This window comes from Neomonachus schauinslandi, chromosome 3 (genome assembly GCF_002201575.2).
Source record: "Neomonachus schauinslandi chromosome 3, ASM220157v2, whole genome shotgun sequence".
Classification (NCBI taxonomy): Eukaryota; Metazoa; Chordata; class Mammalia; order Carnivora; family Phocidae; genus Neomonachus; species Neomonachus schauinslandi.
In genome coordinates, this window is record NC_058405.1 from 80,339,610 (window position 1) to 80,361,757 (window position 22,148).

At 38.1% G+C, this 22,148-nt stretch overlaps 1 protein-coding gene across 2 annotated transcripts in view; it reads right to left on the minus strand.

Annotated features, from left to right (window-relative positions):
• RNF17 (ring finger protein 17) overlaps positions 1 to 22,148 on the minus strand; it is a 146,816-nt gene that overhangs the window by 13,394 nt on the left and 111,274 nt on the right. For both annotated transcript variants that reach the window (XM_021678204.1, XM_021678203.1), the window contains exons 29-31: positions 20,189 to 20,314; positions 18,541 to 18,597; positions 14,993 to 15,109 (exon numbers count right to left, since the gene is read on the minus strand). In XM_021678204.1, the coding sequence (XP_021533879.1) occupies positions 14,993 to 15,109; positions 18,541 to 18,597; positions 20,189 to 20,314 (300 nt within the window). The remainder of the gene's footprint in view (positions 1 to 14,992; positions 15,110 to 18,540; positions 18,598 to 20,188; positions 20,315 to 22,148) is intronic.

The following is a 22,148-nucleotide window of genomic DNA, read 5'->3' on the forward strand; positions in this document are numbered from 1 at the left end:
CAATTATAAGAACATATTATGAGCAACTCTATGCCAGCAAATTAGATAATCTGGAAGAAATGGATGCATTCCTAGAGATGTATCAACTACCAAAACTGAACCAGGAAGAAATAGAAAACCTGAACAGACCTATAACCACTAAGGAAATTGAAGCAATCATCAAAAATCTCCCAATAAACAAAAGCCCAGGGCCAGATGGCTTCCCAGGGAAATTCTACCAAACATTTCAAGAAGAATTAATACCTATTCTTCTGAAACTGTTCCAAAACATAGAAATGGAAGGAAAACTTCCAAACTCGTTTTATGAGGCCACCATTACCTTGATCCCAAAACCAGACGAAGACCCCATCAAAAAGGAGAATTATAGACCAATATCCCTGATGAACATGGATGCAAAAATTCTCACCAAAATACTAGCCAATAAGATACAACAGTACATTAAAAGGATTACTCACCATGACCAAATGGGATTTATCCCTGGGCTGCAAGGTTGGTTCAACATCCGCAAATCAATGTGATACATTAACAAAAGAAAGAACAAGAACCATATGATCTTCTCAATAGATGCAGAAAAAGCATTTGACAAAGTACAGCATCCTTTCTTGATCAAAACTCTTCAGAGTATAGGGATAGAGGGGACATACCTCAATATCATAAAAGCCATCTATGAAAAACCCACAGCAAATATCATTCTCAATGGGGAAAAACTGAGAGCTTTCCCCCTAAAGTCAGGAACACGGCAGGGATGTCCACTATCACCACTGCTATTCAACATAGTATTGGAAGTCCTAGCCACAGCAATCAGACAACAAAAAGAGATAAAAGGCATCCAAATCGGCAAAGAAGAAGTCAAACTCTCACTCTTTGCAGATGATACTTTATGTGGAAAACCCAACAGACTCCACCCCAAAACTGCTAGAAATCATACAGGAACTCAGTAAAGTGGCAGGATATAAAATCAATGCACAGAAATCAGTGGCATTCCTATACACCAACAACAAGACAGAAGAAAGAGAAATTAAGGAGTCGATCCCATTTACAACTGCACCCAAAACCATAAGATACCTAGGAACAGATCTACCAAAGAGGCAAAGAATCTGTCCTCAGAAAACTATAAAATACTCATGAAAGAAATTGAGGAAGACACAAAGAAATGGAAAAACGTTCCATTCTCATGGATTGGAAGAACAAATATTGTGAAGATGTCAATGCTACCTAGAGGAATCTACATATTTAATGCAATCCCTATCAAAATACCATCCACTTTTTTCAAAGAAATGGAACAAATAATCCTAAAATTCGTATGGAACCAGAAAAGACCCCGAATAGCCAGAGGAATGTTGAAAAAGAAAAGCAAAGCTGGCAGCATCACAATTCCAGACTTCAAGCTCTATTACAAAGCTGTCATCATCAAGACAGTATGGTACTGGCACAAAAACAGGCACATAGATCAATGGAACAGAATAGAGAGCCTAGAAATGGACCCTTAACTCTATGGTCAACTAATCTTTGACAAAGCAGGAAAGAATGTCCAATGGAAAAAAGACAGTCTCTTCAACAAATGGGTGTTGGGAAAATTGGACAGCCACATGCAAAAGAATGAAACTGGACCATTTCCTTACACCACACACAAAAATAAGACTCAAAATGGTTGAAAGAACTAAATGTGAGACAGGAGTCCATCAAAATCCTAAAGAAGAACACAGGCAGCAACCTCTTCAACCTCAGCCGCAGCAACTTCTTCCTCGAAACATAGCCAAAGGCAAGGGAAGCAAGGGCAACAATGAATTATTGGGACTTCATCAAGATAAAAAGCTTTTGCACAGCAAAAGAAACAGTCAACAAAACCAAAAGACAACCGACAGAATGGGAGAACATATTTGCAAATGACGTATCAGATAAAGGGCTAGTATCCAAAACCTATAAAGAACTTCTTAAATTCAACACCCAAAGAACAAATGATCCAATCAAGAAGTGGGCAGAAGACATGAACAGACATTTTCCCAAAGAAGACATCCAAATGGCCGACACAGGAAAAAGTGCTCAGCATCACTCGGCATCAGGGAAATCCAAATCAAAACCTCAATGAGAGATCACCTCACACCAGTCAGAATGGCTAAAATTAACAAGTCAGGAAATGACAGATGTTGGCAGGGATGCGGAGAAAGGAGAACCCTCCTACACTGTTGGTGGGAATGCAAGCTGGTGCAGCCACTCTGGAAAACAGTATGGCGGTTTCTCAAGAAGTTGAAAATAGAGCTACCGTATGATCCAGCAATTGCACTACTGGGTATTTATTTATTTTTTAACATATAATGTTAAGGCATCCAAATCGGCAAAGAAGTCAAACTCTCACTCTTTGCCCCAAAGATACAAATTTAGGGAGCTGAAGGGGTACGTGCACCCTGATGTTTATAGCAGCAATGTCCACAGTAGCCAAACTGTGGAAAGAGCCGAGATGTCCATCGACAGATGAACGGATAAAAAGGATGTGGTATATATATACAATGGAATATTATGCAGCCATCAAAAGGAATGAAATCTTGCCATTTGCAACAACGTGGCTGGAACTAGAGGGTATTATGCTGAGCGAAGTAAGTCAATCAGAGAAAGACATGTATCATATGACCTCACTGATATCAGGAATTCTTAATCTCAGGAAACAAACTGAGGGTTGCTGGAGTGGTGGGGGCGTGGAAGGGATGGGGTGGCTGGGTGATAGACATTGGGGAGGGTATGTGCTATGGTGAATGCTGTGAATTGTGTAAGACTGTTGAATCACAGATCTGTACCTCTGAAACAATGCAATATATGTTAAGGAAAAAAAAGAAGATGATAGCAGGAGGGGAAGAATGAAGAGGGGGAAATCAGAGGGGGACATGAACCATGAGAGACTATGGACTCTGAAAAACAAACAGGGTTCTAGAGGGGAGGGGCGTGGGGATGGGTTAGCCTGGGGATGGGTAGTAAGGAGGGCATGTTCTGCATGGAGCACTGGGTGTTATATGCAAACAATGAATCATGGAACACTACATCAAAAACTAATGATGTAGTGTATGGTGATTAACATAATAATTAAAAAATCTAAATGTTGATATAAATATGACTAAAGCAATACAACACTGGAAACCCAGCAAGCGCTTATGAAACACTTGCTTTATTAACAAATGTCTGAAGAAGAAATTATACAGTGGGCACCCTGGAGGTCACCAATTATTTAAAATCAGGAAGATGGGAAGCGGAGTTAAGATGGCAGAGTGGAGGACCCTGGGCTTGCCTTGTCCCTTGAACATAGCTAGATAAACATCAAGTCATTCTGAACAGCCAAGAAATTGATCTGAGGACTGAGAGAACAAAACTGCACATCTACAAGTAGAAAAATGACCACCTTGTGGAAGGTAGGGGCTGCAGAGAGTGGATGAATGGGAGAAAAGAACTGCGGGTGCTGTGGAGGGGAGGGAGCCCTGATTGCGGAGAGAGAGAGAAAGAGAGAGGGAGGAGAAGAGTGAAGCAGCATGTAGGGGTCTACATAAGAAAAACTCTTCCCCAAAACTACTGATTGGGAAAAGGAGAAGCGTGGATTCCTGCAGATTACTATAAGCAGCACAGTGCAAAGTCTGATGTTTTAGAAGTCTGTGCTACTGAGGTCATGCCTGGTGGGCTTAGTGGTACTCCTACTGGGAAGGAAGGCAGAGACCCTGGAGCAGGCAGCATGGTCTGAGGATCCTCTAGGTCATATGGGGAGAAACAGTTTCCCTTTTTGGAGTGCATCTGGGAGTGGTGAAATGGCTTTTCTAGGGACAGAACTGGTGGTGCCAATGTGCTGCCCTGTTCCCTAACATAGGAAGAGAGACACCAGCTGAGGGCAGCAAGCCTTGGTGCCAGCTTTTTGCTACACTTTACCATAGACTCCAAACAATCACATTGTCAAGCAACCACTTTTCTGGGACAAACTGGCAAATGGCAAAAGCATGGCAAGACCCTCCCCAAGAGGATCAGTGTGGGTCCATAAAATTTGGAGTTTTGAAACTCAGCCACATTCCTGAGATAAAACACAAGAGTGCTGTGCCACTTGACAGGCAGACAGCTCCGACACAGACAGGGTGAAGGCAGGGATCTAACAGAAGCCGGGGGCACAAGATGGGTGATTGTTTGCTCTTCTGTGAGGGCTTCCAGAAGAGTGGCAGGCTTGAGCTCACTATGCCGGGGATGAGAGAGCAGGGCGATGCCATTCCTCCCTCCCCCCTCCATCAGCACTGACTGACCTCAGGGAGCAACACAGCACCCCCTCAGTGTAGACCACCAAGCCCTGAGCCCCTGTGCCCTGCAGGTGCATCTCCACTAGGGCAAGTCAGCCTGAGAATCAGTGTAGCAGGTCCCTCCCCTAGAAAAACCAGCACAAACCCCTCACATGCACCAAGTCTACTGATCATAGAGTGCTGCAAAGCTTCGTTCTAGGGGAAATAGTATCTAGCTGCTGCTTCTTTTTTGGATCTAGTTTCTTTTAACAAGCAGACCAAGACACACCTAGTTAAAAGTTGCCACACGGTGGACAAGGTCTAAACACCCCCCACTGCAGGCAAGGAAAAACTCTGCAGAGGACTGACGTGAGGGTAAGAGCATCAAAACACAACAACAGAGTGATATAGGATCCCCCCGCCTTTTTTTGGACCTCTTCTTAATATAGCCATTACTCTCAGAAGCAGGAGTATGACAGGCTTTCCTAACAATCATACAAAAAAACCAGTAACCTAAACAAAATGACAAGATTGAGGGATTCACCCCAAAAGAAAGAACTAACAGCCAGGGATTTAATCAATACAGATATAAGTAAGCTGTGTGATACTTGTAAGGATAGTAGCTGGGCTTAAAAAACACATAGAAGACACTAGAAAATTCCTTACTGCAGAAATAAAAGAACTAAAAACTAGTCAGGCCAAAATTTGACTGGATGCCTTGACTATGAGGATGGACAAAGCAGAGGAACGAATCAGTGATATAAAAGATAAAATTATGGAAAATAATGAAGCTGAAAAGAAGAGGGAAAGAAAGGTATTGGATCACAAATATAGACTTAGGGAACTCAGCGACTCCTTAAAGCTTAATAATATTCATATCATAGCAGTCCCAGAAGAAGAGAGAGAAAAGGGGGCAGAAGGTGTATTTGAGCAAATTGTAGCTGAAAACTTCCCTAAGCTGGGAAGGAAACAGACACTGAAATCTAAGAAGCACAGAGAACTCCCATTAAATTCAACAAAAGCCAGCCATCACCAAGACATATCATAGTCAAATTCATAAAATAGACAAGGAAAGAATCCTGAAAGCAGTAAGGGAAAAAAAATCTTAACCTACAAGGGAAGATGGATAAGGTTTGCAGCAGATCTGTCCACAGAAACTTGGCAGGCCAGAAGACAATGACAGGATATATTCAATGTGCTGAATGGGAAAAATATGCAGCCAACTCCAGCAAGGTTGTCTCTCATTCAGAATAGAAGGAGAGATAAAGAGTTTCCCAGAAAAAAACCCAAGAGTTCATGACCACTAAACCAGCCCTGCAAGAATATTAAAGGGGACTCTCTGAGTGGAGAAAAAAAGGACCAAAAACAACGAAGACTAGGAAGGAAAGAAAACACCAGAAACACCAACTTTACAGGTAGCACAATGGCAGTAAATTCATATCAATCATCACTCTGAATGTAAATGGACCATATGCTCCAATCAAAAGACACAGGACATCAGAATGGATTAAAAAACAAGACCTGTCTATACGCTGCCTATAAAAGACTCATTTTAGACCTAAAGACACCTGTCGGTAGAAAGTGAGAGGATGGAGAACCATCTAACGTATCTAAAGAAAACCGGAGTAGCCATACTTAAATTAGTCAAACTAGATTTTAAACCAGACTGTAACACGAGATGAAGAAGGGCACTATGTCATAATTAAGGGGTGTATCCAACAAGAAGATCTAACAATTATAAATATTTATGCCCCCACCTTGGGAGCACCCAAATATATAAAGCAATTAATAACAAACATAAAGAAACTCATTGATAGTAATACAATAATAGTAGAGGGCTTTAACACCCCTTACTGCAATGGACAGATGACCTAAGCAGAAAATCAACAAGGAAACAATGGCTTTGAATGACCCACTGGACCAGGTGGACTTAACAGATATATTCAGAACATTTCATCCTCAAACAGCAGAAGACACATTCTTTTTGAGTGCACATGTAACATTCTCCAGAATAGATCACATACTGGGTCACAAATCAGCCTTCAACAAGTACAAAAAGATCGAGGTCATACCATGCATATTTTCAAACCACAATACTACGAAACTTGAAGTTAACCACAAGAAAAAATATGGAAAGATCACAAATACATGGAGATTAAAGAACATCCTACTAAAGAATAAATGGGTTAACCAGGAAATTGAGAAATAAAAAAATAGATGTAAGCAAATGAAAATGAAAACATGACAGTCCAAAACCTTTGGGATGCAGCAAAAGCGGTCCTAAAAGGGACGTATATTGCAATACAGGTCTACCTCAAGAACCAAGAAAAGTCTCAAATAAACAACCTAACCTTATACCTCAAGGAGGGAGAAAAGGAGCAGCAAATCTAAGGTCAGTAGAAGAAGAGAAATAATTAAGATTAGAGCAGAAATAAATGATACAGAAACAAAACAAAACAAAAAACCAGTAGAACAGATCAACAAACTAAGAGTTGGTTCTTTGAAAGAATTAATACAATTTATAAACCCCCTAGCCAGACTTATCAAAAGGAAAAGAGAAAGGACCTAAATAAATAATGAAAGAGGACAGATCACAACCAACACCACAGAACTACAAATAATTATAAGAGAATATTATGAAAAATTATATGCCAACAAACTGGGCAATCTGGAAGAAATGGATAAATTCCTAGAAATATATAAACTACCAAAACTAAAACAGGAAGAAATAAAAAATTTGAACAGACCCATACCAGTAAAGAAATTAAATCAGTAATAAAAAATCTCCTAACAAACCAAAGTCCAGGACCAGGTGGTTTCCCAGCGGAATTCTATCAGACATTTAAAGAAGAGTTAATACCTATTCTTCCCAAATAACAGAAATGGAAGGAAAACTCCAAACTTCTTCCATGAGGCCAGCATTACCCTGTTCTAAAACCAAAGACCCCACTAAACAGGAGAATTACAGGCCAATATCCCTGATGAACATGGATGCAAAAATTATCAATAAGATACTAGCAAACTGAATCCAACAGTACATTAAAAGAATTATTCACCACAATCAAGTGGGATTTATTCCTGGGCTACAGGGGTGGTTCAATATTTGCAAATCAATCAATGTGATACACCACATAAAAGAAAGGATAAGAACCATATGATCCTCTCAATAGATGTAGCAAAAGCATTTGACAAAATACAGCATCTTTTTTTTTTTAAATTTTATTATGTTAGTCACCATACAATATATCACTGGGTTTTGATGTGGTCATCCATGATCCATTGTTTTCGTATGACACCCAGTGCTCCATGCAGTATGTGCCCTCCTTAATACCCATCACCGGGCTAACCCATCCCCCCTCCCCCCTCCCATCTAAAACCCTGTTTGTTTCTCAGAGTCCATAGTCTCTCATGGTTCATCTCTCCCTCCAATTCCCCCCCCCTTTTTTCCCTTCCTTCTCCTAATGTCCTCCATGCTATTCCTTATGTTCCACAAATAAGTGAAAGCATATAATTGACTTTCTCTGCTTGACTTATTTCACTTAGCATAATCTCCTCCAGTCCCATCCATGTTGATGTAAAAGTTGGGTATTCATCCTTTCTGATGGCCGAGTAATATTCCATTGTATATATGGACCACATCTTCTTTATCCATTCATCTGTTGAAGGGCATCTCGGCTCCTTCCACAGTTTGGCTATTGCGGACATTGCTGCTATGAACATTGGGGTGCATATGGCCCTTCTTTTCACTACATCTGTGTCTTTGGGGCAAATACCCAGTAGTGCAATTGCTGGGTCATAGGGTAGCTCTATTTTTAAATTTTTGAGGAACCTCCACACTGTTTTCCAAAGTGGCTGCACCAACTTGCATTCCCACCAACAGTGTAAGAGGGTTCCCCTTTCTCCACAACCTCTCCAACATTTGTTGTTTCTTGCCTTGCCCATTTTTGCCATTCTAACTGGTGTAAGGTGGTATCTCAGTGTGGTTTTGAGTTGGATTTCCCTGATGGCTAATGATGATGAACATTTTTCCATGTGTTTGTTGGCCGTTTGTATGTCTTTTTCAGAGAAGTGTCTTTTCCTATCTTCTGCCCACTTTTTGACTTCATTATTTGTTTTTTGGGTGTTGAGTTTGAGAAGTTCTTTATAGATCTTGGATACCAGCCCTTTATCTGTAGTGTCATTTGCAAATATCTTCTCCCATTCTGTGGGTTGCCTCTTTGTTGACTGTTTCCTTTGCTATGCAGAAGCTTTTTATCTTGATGAAGTCCCAAAAGTTCATTTTTGCTTTTGTTTCACTAGCTTTTGGAGATGTATCTTGAAAGAAGTTGCTGTGGGTGATGTCAAAAAGGTTACTGCCTATGTTCTCCTCTAGGATTTTGATGGATTCCTGTCTCACATTGAGGTCTTTCATCCACTTTGAGTTTATCTTTGTGAATGGTGTTAGAGAATGGTCGAGTTTCATTCTTCTGCATGTGGCTGTCCAATTTTCCCAGCACCATTTATTGAAGAGACTGTCTTTTTTCTTTTTTTTTTTTTAAGATTTTATTTATTTATTTGACAGAGAGAGACACAGCAAGAGAGGGAACACAAGCAGGGGGAGTGGGAGAGGGAGAAGCAGGCTTCCCGCGGAGCAGGGAGCCGATGTGGGGCTCGATCCCAGGACCTGGAATCATGACCTGAGCCGAAGGCAGACGCCCAACGACTGAGCCACCCAGGCGCCCTGAGACTGTCTTTTTTCCATTGCAAGTTTTTTCCTGCTTTGTCAAAGATTATTTGACCATAGAGTTGAGGGTCCATATCTGGGTTCTCTATTCTGTTCCATTGGTCTATATGTCTGTTTTTGCGCCAGTACCATGCTGTCTTGGTGATCACAGCTTTGTAATATAGACTGAAATCGGGCAACGTGATGCCCCCAGCTTTGTTTTTCTTTTTCAACATTTCCTTGGCGATTCAGGGTCTTTTCTGATTCCATACAAATTTGAGGATTGTTTGTTCCAGCACTTTGAAAAATGTCATTGGAATTTTGATCGGGATGGCATTGAAGGTATAGATTGCTCTGGACAGCAGAGACATTTTAACAATGTTTATTCTTCCGATCCATGAGCATGGAATATTTTTCCATCTTTTTATGTCTTCTTCAATTTCTTCCATGAGTATTTTGTAGTTCCTAGAGTATAGATCCTTTACCTCTTTGGTTAGGTTTATTCTGAGGTATCTTACGGTTTTTGGTGCTATTGTAAATGGAATCGATTCTCTAATTTCTCTTTCTACAGTTGCATTGTTAGTGTATAAGAAAGCAACCAATTTCTGTGCATTGATTTTGTATCCTGCCACATTACTGAATTGCTGTATGAGTTCTAGTAATTTGGGGGTGGAGTCTTTTGGGTTTTCCACATAAAGTAGCAGGTCATCTGCGAAAAGAGAATTTGACTTCTTCTTTGCCAATTTGAATACCTTTTATTTCTGTTTGTTGTCTGATTGCTGTTGCTAGGACTTCTAGTACTATGTTGAACAACAGTGGTGAGAGTGGGCATCCTTGTCGTGTTCCTGATCTTAAGGGAAATGCTCTCAGCTTTTCCCCATTGAGGATGATATTTGCTGTGGGTTTTTCATAGATGGATTTTATGAACTTGAGGAATATTCCCTCTATCCCTATACTCTGGAGAGTATTAATCAGGAAAGGATGTTGTATTTTGTCAAATGCTTTCTCTGCATCAATTGAGAGGACCATATGGTTCTTCTCCCTCCTATTAATGTGTTCTATCACATTGATTGATTTGTGAATGTTGAACCACTCTTGCATCCTGGGGATAAATCCCACTTGGTCATGGTGGATGATCCTTTTAATGTATTGGTGGATCCTATTAGCTAGGATTTTGTAGAGGATTTTGGAATCCATATTCATCAGGGATATCGGTCTGGAATTCTTTTTGATGGGGTCTTTGCCTGGTTTGGGGATTAAGATAATGCTGGCCTCATAGAATTGAGTCTGGAAGCTTTCCTTCTGTTTCTATGTTTTGAAACAGCTTCAGCAGAATAGGTATTATTTCTTCTTTGAATGTTTGGTAGAATTCCCCAGGGAATCCATCAGGCCCTGGACTCCTGTTTTTTGGGAGGTTTTTGATCACGGCTTCAATCTTGTTACTGGTTATTGGCCTATTCAGGTTGTCAATTTCTTCCTGTTTCAGTCTTGGCAGCTTATAGGTTTCCAGAAAGGCCTCCATTTCATCCAGATTGCTCAGTTTATTGGCATATAGTTGTTGATAATAATTTCTAATAATTGTTTCTATTTTCTTGGTGTTAGTCATGATCTCTCCCCTTTCATTCATAATTTTATTAATTTCGGTTCTTTCTCTTTCCTTTTGGATAAGTTTGGCCAGTGGTTTATTGATCTTATTAATTCTTTCAAAGAACCAACTTCTAGTTTCGTTGATCTGATCTACTGTGTTTCTGGTTTCTAATTCATTGAGTTCTGCTCTAATTTTAATTATTTCTTTTCTAATGCGTGGCTTAGGCGTCGTTTGTTGCTTTTTCTCTAGTTCTTTAAGGTGTAGTTAGTTGGTGAATTCGGGATTTTTCTATTTTTTTGAGTGAGGCTTGGATGGCTATGTATTTCCCCCTTAGGACCGCCTTTGCAGTGTCCCATAGGTTTTGGACTGATGTGTTTTCATTCTCATTGGTTTCCATGAAATGTTTAAGTTCTTCTTTGATTTCCTGGTTGACCCAAACATTCTTGAGCAGAGTCGTCTTTAGCTTCCAAGTGTTTGAATTGCTTCCAAATTTTTTCTTGTGATTGAGTTCCAGTTTTAGAGCATTGTGGTCTGATAATATGCAGGGAATAATCTCAATCTTTTGGTATCGGTTGAGACCTGATTTGTGACCCAGTATATGGTCTATTCTGGAGAAAGTTCCATGTGCGCTCGAGAAGAATGAGTATTCTGTTGTTTTAGGGTGGAATGTTCTGTAAATATCTTTGAGGTCCATCTGGTCCAATGTATCATTCAAAGCTCTTGTTTCCTTGTTGATTTTCTGCTTAGATGATCTGTCCATTGCTGAGAGTGGAGTATTGAGGTCTCCTACAATTAACGTATTGTTATCAATATGACTCTTTATTTTGGTTAACAGTTGGCTTATGTAGATGGCTGCTCCCATGTTGGGGGCATAGATATTTACAATTGTTAGATCTTCTTGTTGGATAGACCCTTTAAGAATGATATAGTGTTCTTCTGTGTCTCTAACTGCAGACTTTAGTTTAAAATCTAATTTGTCTGATATAAGAATTGCTACCCCAGCTTTCTACTGAGGTCCACTGGCATGGAAGATGGATCTCCATCCCTTCACTTTCAGTCTGGGTGTATATTTAGGTTCAAAATGAGTCTCTTGTAGACAGCATATGGATGGGTCCTGTCTTTTTATCCAATCTGTAACCCTATGCTGTTTTATGGGAGCGTTTAGGCCATTCACGTTGAGAGTGATTACTGAAAGATATGAATTTATTGTCATCATGTTGCCTGTGAAGATGTTGTTTTTATAGACTGTCCCTGTAAACTGCTGTTGTATATCACTCTTGGGGTCTTTCTCCTTTTATAGAACCCCCCTTAACATTTCTTGCAGGGCCGGCTTAGTGGTCACAGATTCTTTCAGTTTCTGCCGGTCGTGGAAGCTCTGCATCTCTCCATCCATTCTAAATGAAAGCCTTGCTGGATAAAATATTCTTGGCTGCATGTTCTTCTCATTTAGTACCCTGAATATGTCCTGCCAGGCCTTTCTGGCTTGCCAGGTCGCTGTGGATAGGTCTGACGTTATTCTGATGTTCCTCCCTCTGTAAGTAAGGAATCTCTTCCCCCTAACTGCCCTTAAGATAGTTTCCTTGGTTCTAAGATTTGCAAGTTTTACTATTACATGCCAGGGTGTTTGCCTGTTTTCCTTGATCTTAGGACGGGTCCTCTATGCCTCTAGGACACAAATGTTTGTTTCATTCCCCAGATTAGGGAAGTTCTCAGCTATGATTTGCTCAAATACATCTTCTAGTCCTCTCTCTCTCTCCACTCCTTCCGGGATTCCAATTATTCTGACATTGGAACGCTTCATGGTGTCACTTATTTCTCTGATTCTATTTTCATGGATTCTGAGTTGTTTTTCCCTGGCCTCCTCTTTTCCATTTTTATTTATTATATTGTCTTCCAGGTCGCTTATTTGCTCTTCTGCCTCAGTTACCCTAGCTGTTAACAGCATCTTTTCTTGATAAAAACCCTCAACAAAGATAGGTGGAACATACCTCAACATCATAAAGACCATATACAAAAGACCCACAACTAATATCCTCCTCAATGTGGAAAAACTGAGAGCTTTTCCTCTACTGTCAGGAAAAAGATAGGGATGTCCACTCTCACCATTACTATTTAACATAGTACTGGAAATCTTAGCCTCAGCAATCAGACAACAAAAACAAAAGGCATCCAAGGGCACCACCCAGATGTGTCTGTTAAGCATCTGTCTTCAGTTCAGGTCATGATCCCAGGGTCCTGGGATCAAGGCCCATGTCGTGCTCCCTGCTCAACGGGGAGTCTGTTTCTCCCTCTCCCTCTGCCCCTCCCCTCTGCTCATGCTCCCCCTCTTACTCTGCTGTCTCTCTCAAATAAATAAAAATTTATTAAAAAAGAAAGAAAGAAAAGGCATCCAAATTGGCAAACTAGTCAAACTTTCATAATTTGCAGACGACATGATACTCTATGTAGAAAACCTGACTCTACCAAAAAATTGCTAAAACTAATATATGAATTCAGCAAAGTTGCAGGATATAAAATCAATGTACAGAAATCTGCTGCATTTCCATACACCAATAATGAAGCAGCAAAAAAAGAAATCAAGGAAATGATCCCATTTACAACTGCACCAAAACCCATAAGATACCTAGGAATAAACCTAACCAAAGAAGTAAAAGATCTGTACTTTGAAAACTATAGAACACTTATGGAAGAAATTTAAGAATGACACAAAGAAATGGAAAAACATTCCATGCTCATGGATTGGAAGAACAACTACTGTTAAAATGTTTATACTACCCAAAGCAATCTACACATTCATTGCAAAATACCACCAGCATTTTTCAGAGCTAGAACAAACAATCCTAAAATTTGTATGGAACCACAAAAGAGCCCGAATAGCCAAAGCAATCTTGAAAAAGAAAAGCAAACCTGGAGGCATCACAATTCTGGACTTCAAGTCATATTACAGAGCTGTAGTAATCAAAACAGGATGGTCCTGGCACAAAAATAGACACATAAATCAATGGAACAGAACAGAAAACCCAGAAATGGACCCACAACTGTATGGTCAACTCATCTTTGACAAAGCAGGAAAGAATATCCAATCGAAAGAAGACAGTGTCTTCAACAAATGGTGTTGGGAAAACTGGACAGCCACATGCAGAAGAATGAAACTGGACTACTTTCTTACACCATACACAAGAATAAATTCAAAGGAGACAGGAAGCCATCAAAATCCTAGAGGACTACACAGGCAGCAATCTCTTTGACCTTGACCTAGCAAATTCTTACTAGACACATCTCTCTCTGGTGGCAAGGGAACAAAAGCAAAAATGAACTATTGGGACTTCATCAAGATAAAAAGCTTCTGCACAGTGAAGGAAATGATCAACAAACCTAAAAGGCAGCCTACAGAATGGGAGAAGATATTTGCAAATGACATCTGATGAAGGGTTAGTATTCAAAATCTATAAGGAAATTATCAAACTCAACACCCAAAAAACAAACAATCCAGTTAAGAAATGGGTAGAGACATTAACAGGCATTTTTCCAAAGAAAATACAGATGGCTAACAGGCACATGAAAAGAGGCTCAACATCACTCATCATCAGGAAAATACAAATCAAAACCACAATGAGATATCACCTCACATCAGGCAGAATGGCTAAAACTAACAATGCAGGGAACAACATTTGCTGGCAAGGATGCAGAGAAAGGGGAACCCTCCTACACTGTTGGTGGGAATGCAAGCTGGTGCAGCCACTCTGCAAAACAGTATGGAGGTTCCTCAAAAAGTTAAAAGTAGAGCTACCTTAGGATCCAGCAATTGTACTAGTAAGTATTTACCCGAAGGATACAAAAATATAGATTTGAAGGGGGTACATGCACTCTGATGTTTATAGCAGCGTTATCAACAACAGCCAAATTGGAGAGAGCCCAAATGTCCATTGACTGATGAATGGATAAAGATGTGATACATATTTACAATAGAATATTACTCAGCCATCAAAAGAATGAAATCTTGCCATTGGCAATGACGTGGATGGAGGTAGAGTGTATTATGCTAAGTGAAATAAGTCAGTCAGAGAAAGACAAATATATGATTTCACTCATATGTGGAATTTAAGAAACCAAACAGATGAGCATAGGGGAAGGGGAAAAATGAGTGAGGGAAGCAAACTTTAAGAGACTCTTAACCATAGAGAACAAACTGATGGTTGGAGAGAGGTGGGCAGGGGATGGGATAAATGGGTGATGGGTATTAAGGAGGGCACTTGTTACGATGAGCACTGGGTGTTATATCTAAGTGATGAATCACTAAATTCTACTCCCAAAACCAATATTACACTATATGTTAACTAATTAGAATTTAAATAAAATTTGAAAAAAAAAGGAGGATGGAATCATAAAGAGTCAATCCTAGAGTTTAAGACCAAGATTTCCCGTTATATTTTTAACCAACAACAAATCATTTAGATTACATACTTCATTAGGTGAGACAACGTGCTTAACTTGAACAGCGTAGAGTTCTTCTGGGGGAGGCAGAGATGAAGGCAAATATGGTGGTAAAATAGGAGTCTCTGTTTCAGACAAAAGCAATTCCTAAAGCACCACAAATAAATTCAAATTTCAGAATGACTATTACAGAAATCCAATACATTATTAAAATTCATTACACTGCCAATTTATTTTCAATTAGCAGAAAGCAAGCTCTCTTAGATAACGAATACCACAAAATGATTTTATTTTAGTAGCACCAAAATGGGAGTAAAGATCTTTAACTCCCCCCAATTAAAAAAAATCTGTGTTAAAACACTCATATAAATATTTATTTATGTATACATATTTACATATACACATAAAACTCTAGAAGAATGGCTAACAGTTAACAGTAATTGCCACTGCTTAGTTGGACTGGGATATCTGAGGTATAGAAAGGGGGACATTTTTCTATTCACATTTCTATAGTATTCCATTTAATTTTAGAATATGTACATATTTTATAGTAAAAAAAAAATATATGAAATGCTAGAAGAAGATTTAAGCTAAAATTATCAGAAAAAAGTGGGCTCTCTTTAAACTCCAAAAAAACATAACAAATAATAAAAAGTTATGTGATTCCCAAGAGGAACCGGGCAGTCGGCAGTTGTTTAAAGCAAAAATATAAAAATATAGGTGGTGTTTCTTTAAGAAAGTTTTAAGAGTCTTAAATATGATAATTAGCATGAAAAGTCAAATAATCACATTCAAATTAGATTAATTTATTACTATTTACATTTCCAAACTGGTGGCAAAACAGAACAAAACCTATCTGAACCACTTAGTAGAATTCAGGAAAAAGTGACTACCAACTGCTATATGACTAATTTGTTACAAAACACTTTACATTGGTTATTTTTATAACCACAGGAATAAAATTCTACTTATAAATAATTAGAACTTTCATTAAAACTCTTACTTCCTGCACCAAAAAGCACAAGTGGATAAAGAAAAAAGCATATATACTAGATTTCATCAAGATTAAAAACTTTGGTGCTTTAAGGGCACCTGGGTGGCTCAGTTGGTTAAGCATCTGCCTTTGGCTCAGGTCATGATCTCAGGGTCCTGGGATGGGAGCCCCTGCTCAGCAGGGAGTCTGCTTCTCCCTCTCCTTTTGCCCCTCCGTCCCACTCGTGCTCACTCTTTCTCTCTCTCTCTCTCAAATAAATAAATAAAATCTTTAAAAAAAAAAACCCAAAACTTTGGTGCTTTAAAGAATACCATTAACAAAGTGAAAAGACAACTCACAGAATGGGAGGAAATATCTGCAAATCATGTATCTGATAAGGGACTTGTATAGAGAATATATAAAGAACTCTTACAATTCAACATAATCAACCCAACTAAAAATGGGCAGAGGATTTTTTTCATTCGTTTCTGTTTTTATTTTCCACTTTTTCTGGTTTTATTGAGATATAATTGACACATAACACTGTATTAGTGCAAGGTATACAACATAATAATTTAGTATATGTCTATAACTGTGAACTGACCACCACAAGTTTAGTTAACATCAATAACCTCGTAACAGTTCCAAAACTTTTTTTTCTGATGAAAACATTTAAGATCTCTCTTAGCAACTTTCAAATATATAATAAAGTGTTAACTATAGTCATCATGTTGTATCTTACATCCCCAGGACTTATTTATAACTGGAAGTTTTTTATCTTTTGATTGCCTTCACCCACTTCCCCGACCCACCATCCCTGGCAATCATCAAACTGTTCTCTGTATCTGAGTTCAGTTTTTTTAAGATTCCACATATTAGTGAGATCATATAGTATTTGACTTATTTCACTTTGCATAATGCCTTCAACGTCCATCCATGTTGTCACAAATGGCAGGATTTCCTTTTTATGGCTGAATAGAACACTATTTCACTGTGTAAGGATATATATGTGTGTGTAACATACACACCCCACATCTTTATCTATTCATCCACTGATGGACACTTAGGTTGTTTCCATGTCTTGCTATTGTAAATAATGCTGCAATGGACATAGGGGTGCAGTTATTTCTTCAAGACAGTGATTTGTTTCCTTTGAATATATACCTAGAAGTGAAATTGAGAATGATAATTCTATTTTTAATTTTTTGAAGAACCTCCATACTGTTTTCCGTAATGGTTGTACCAATTTACATTCCCACTACTGGTGCACAAGGGTTCCCTTTTCTCCACGTCCTCGCCAGCACTTCTTATCTCTTGTCTTTTCGATGATGGCCATTCTAATATATGTAAGGTGATACCACACTGTGGTTTTAATTTGCATTTCCCTGATGATTAATGATATTGAGCACCTTTTCATGTACCTGTGGGCTATTTGTATGTCTTCTTCGAAAAAATGTCTATTTAGTTCCTCTGCCCACTTTTTAATCAGATTATTTTTTACTATTGAGTTGTAGAAGTTCTTTATACATTTTGGATATTAATGCTTTATCAGATATATGATTTGCAAGTATTTTCTCCCATCTGTAGGCCACCTTTTTATTTTGTTGATGGTTTCCTTTGTTGTGCAGAAACTTCTTGGTTTGACGTAGTCCCACTTGTTAAATTTTGTTTCTGTTGGCTTTGCTTTCGGTGTCAAATCCTGGGCAAAGTACTTGAACAGAGATATCTTCAAAGAAAATATATAAATGGCCAAAGAGCATATGAAAAGATGCTCACCATCATCATTCATGAGAGAAAAGCAAATCAAAAAACCACAATGAGATACTACTTTATACCTATCCTAGGATGGCTGGGGGAAAAGTCAGGTAACAGGTATTGATAAGGATATGGGAAAAAAATGGAACCTTGTACATTCCTGGTATAAAAGTAAAATGGTGCATGCCTTTTGGAAAACAGTTTTGTAGTTCCTTAAAATGGTAAACAGAATCACCATATGACTCAGCAATTCCACTAGTAGGAATTAGGTCCATACCAAAAGAGAAGGGAAAACAGATACCTACATAAAAACTTGTATGCAAATGTTCACAACTTTATTCACAATTGCAAAAAGGTAGAAACACAACTGTCCATAAACAGATGAATGCATAAATGTGGTAAATGGAATATTATTCAGCAATAAGGATACATACTACACTAGAACATGAATGAAACTTGAAAATGTCATTCCAGTGAAAGAAGCCAGTTACAAAGGGCTATGTATTATATGATTCTCTATATAAAATGTCTAAAATCGGCAAATCCAGAGAGACAGAAGATTAGTGGTTTCCAGGACACTGGGAAAGGGAAAAATGGGAAGTGACTCCTGTTGGTATGGGGCTTCTTTTTGGGATGATGAAATGTGGAATTAAATAGCTGTGATGATTGCACAACTCTGAATATACTAAAAACCACTGTATTGTACACTTTAAAAAGGTAAATTTTATAGTACGTAAATTATATCTCAATAAAGCCATTATAAAAGAAATCGCTTTCTTCCTGATCTTATATTAGATCTTTGTACTGATGAAATGTCCAAAGTTTCCAAAATATTTGGATTGAAACTTACCTCAAATCTTATTTCCCATCTTTCATCCTCGTACTTTTTATTGTAATCTGTTAGTTTCTGAAATAATATAGTATTGTTAATAAATAAACCATCTTCAACTATATAATATTTTTAAGGCACTTTCATATTTCATCCCCACAAAAACTGGGTGCATGTCCTTGTTGGCATTCATTGAGTTATTTTGTGTTAACTATGGGAAAATCTAATGTTCTGAGTGATCATAGTAGTGCAGTAATAAGAATCTTCAAAATTATGTTAAACACACGTTAATAGTAATTACAGTTAACCCTTGAATAGCATGAGGGTTAGGGGTGAAAAGCCACATATAACTTTTGACTTCCTAAAAACTTAATTACTAATAGCCTACTGTTGACTGGAAGGCTTACCAATAACAAATACAGTTGATTAACATATATTTTGTAAGTTATGTGTATTATATATTGTATTCTTAAAATAAAGCTAGAGAAAAGAAAATGTTATTAAGAAAATCATAAGGAAGAGAAAATACATTTACAGCCCTGTAAAAAATCCACATGTAAGTGGACCCAAGCAGTTTAAACCTGTGTTGTTCAAGGACCAACTGCAGTTTATTATGAGAGAGTAGGAGTTCTTACATATATTTTTTTTAAATGTTCACACTAAAGAGTACAACTGGAAGGGAGGGACTTAGTAATCTTTATAAAACCAGTTTAACCGATGGTATACCTTTTATACAAATATATGGGTACATACACACATGCACACCCACACACACATCACACACACCCTTCTGCTCATAAGAAAAAACTGGCAGTGAGAATTACGTGTACAAAGTAATACCACAGTTTCTGTGTGAGAGAAGAAAGTAGTTTTCTATATTGAATGGAACATTCAATGTTTGGCTGTGTACTGTTATGAAAATGAATATTTAAAAATCTAACAAGTGAACTGTAAATCTAGAAATAAAAATATCTTGCTATATAAAATGTTTATGTTATTATTTATGATGAGTTCCCTATTTCCATTAAGTATTTATGGCATCTTGTAATGTGAAAACATATCTATAACAGGCTAATTATGTTTTTTAAAATATTAAAAAACAGAAGCACTGGGAAACTGGAAAGTGCTATTTATTGAAGCTAAGCTTAAAATCCAGCTCTGAGTTTCCTGTATGAGGGCAAAATAGAGGCAATGTTATAATGTCAAATAAAAGGAAAAAAAATTTTATCTGCTGAGAGAATCCTTTTCTGGCAGTGAATTCTATTAGCATTTTAGAATTTACATTTCTATATCCAAACAACACTGGATAACAAATGTTGTGGAATTAAATAGCTGTGATGATTGCACAACTCTGAATATACTAAAAACCACTGTATTGTACACTTTAAAAAGGTAAATTTTATAATATGTAAGTTAAATATCAATAAAGCTTAGTTTAAAGATACAGAAACATTAACTGAATCTTAGTGCAATTTAAGCCTTTTTTAGGACATTTATAAAGCATGATATAGTGTATTGCTTTCTCAATAAATAATTTACAATTCTCTATACTCTAACACATCAGACACAAAGAACTGTACTGAAGACGAAGTGTAAGGCAAAATACGACATTTTATCCAGAATTTGTTTTTCTATAGTTTAGATTTTTATAGAAAAATAGCTCACTTACTTCTTTCAATATCTCTTCAGAATGCTCCAAAGTACAATATTTATGGTATGCCATAAAATAAGAAAGTGACATTCCATCAAAATAGAGATGAATAGATAATTTCTCCCATGGGTTTTCAGGTAATTCCTATGTAAGTTCAATAAACAAAATTATTACTATAAAAATAAAGTCTGAAGATTAAAATTTTTGAGTAGGCAAATAAGAAATTAGATTTCTGATGACCACGGTATTACCAGTTTGATCAGTGGCTCATTTCATAAAATTTTCTTCCTGGTATTTTAACGGTAATTCTACTATCATGGTTTCTGTAAAATATACTTACATGTCCATAAGGTAGAGAGTTTTCTAGTTATTTACTAAAAAATTACATCATCTTTAGAGGATACTAATAATTTATACTAAGTAGAAGGAGAAAGAAAAGGTATGTCCAGAGGTAAAGAAATGAAGTCTTGTTAAAAATCCAGAAATGGGGTGCCTGGCTGGCTCAGTTGGTTAAGTGACTGCCTTCGGCTCAGGTCATGATCCTGGAGTCCCTGGATCGAGTCCCGCATTGGGCTTCCTGCTCGGCAGGGAGTCTGCTTCTCCCTCTGACCCTAACCCCTCTCCTGTGCTCTCTCTCATATAAATAAATAAAATCTTTAAAAAAAAAAATCCAGAAATGGCAGGAATCAGAAGAAATTCATGACTGTTTAGAAGGAGTTATAATAGCTTCAAAATTCTTAAGTTCACTTAACAGTTATTAGGTACCGAACATGTACATAGCTGATAAGCTGATCATTTCTCATTGTTTACACTTGGTACCACCTTAGGCCTACTGTCTCTACTGAGTTACCGTAATTGCCTTCCAGCAGATCTCCCTGTTCCCTATCTTTTCTACTCTCCAGCTTTTCTCAGTGTAGCAGAGTGGAAATACTAGAATGTAAAGGGTAGGTCATGTCACTCCTTTGCTCAAGTCCTCAAGTGGCTGCCTGTGTCAGTTTGAGAGCTGAAACTTTCACAAATCTCCCCCCATCTCCAAGTCTTCTCTGTCTTGCTCCTTTTGCTCCAGCCCCAATGGCTTCTCTGCCAGTCCTTGAACACTCCAGACACGCTCCTGCCTTGGAGCTCTCTGCACTGTTCTCCGGAGAGCTGCATGGTTTGTCCTCTCGCCATTTTAAAGTCTTTACTCCTATCTCATTTTTTGCAGTGAGGTCTTCCCTAACCACTGTATTTAAAATGTTACCTTCTCCCCTGTCCCAACCTCCCCATCAGCCTCTCCTTCTTTATTTTCTTCCTAGCACTTACCACGATCTAATATACCTTATATTTTATGTTTTTTATTTTGTTTCCCACTACTAAAATGGAAGCTCCATGAAGGCAGAAATTTGGCTCTTCAGTTCATTGTTGTACCTCCAAGGCTAAGAACAGAGCTCAGCTCATAAGAGGTACTCAGTATTTCTTAGTAGTATATAAAAACACAGGAGCACATCTGGGTAAGGTCTGGTTATGGCAGTAAGGGCTGCAGGACATGCACATTCATGGTTTCTGACAATTCAGGCAGCCTTGGATATGCTATGAATTGCTCTCCTCTGTTAAGCTAAGCAGCAAAGAAAGCGACCTTGATAAACTAAAAAATTTCAATCTCTACCTCACTGCCATGACCTTCCATAGAGGCTATGAGTAACCAGAGAGGCTCTTGGTACTAACATCAGCAACAATAAAACTTCTCTACTGTTTTATGTAAGTGGGTCTATGGCTCTTGTTAAGTCTTTAACATCCTCTAATTACACCTTTCATACAGAAATACTTTCCTTACAGTTTTTGTACCTTTCTACTGGAATCCTCAAACATAGCTGCAGATTAATCTTATTACCTCACTGCTCAGAAACCTCCAATGGGGTGTCACTGATTGACTTTTACTTCTCTTAAATCCTATTCACCACTACTTTTCCTCATAAAACCTCTATTATTCTAGCCAAAC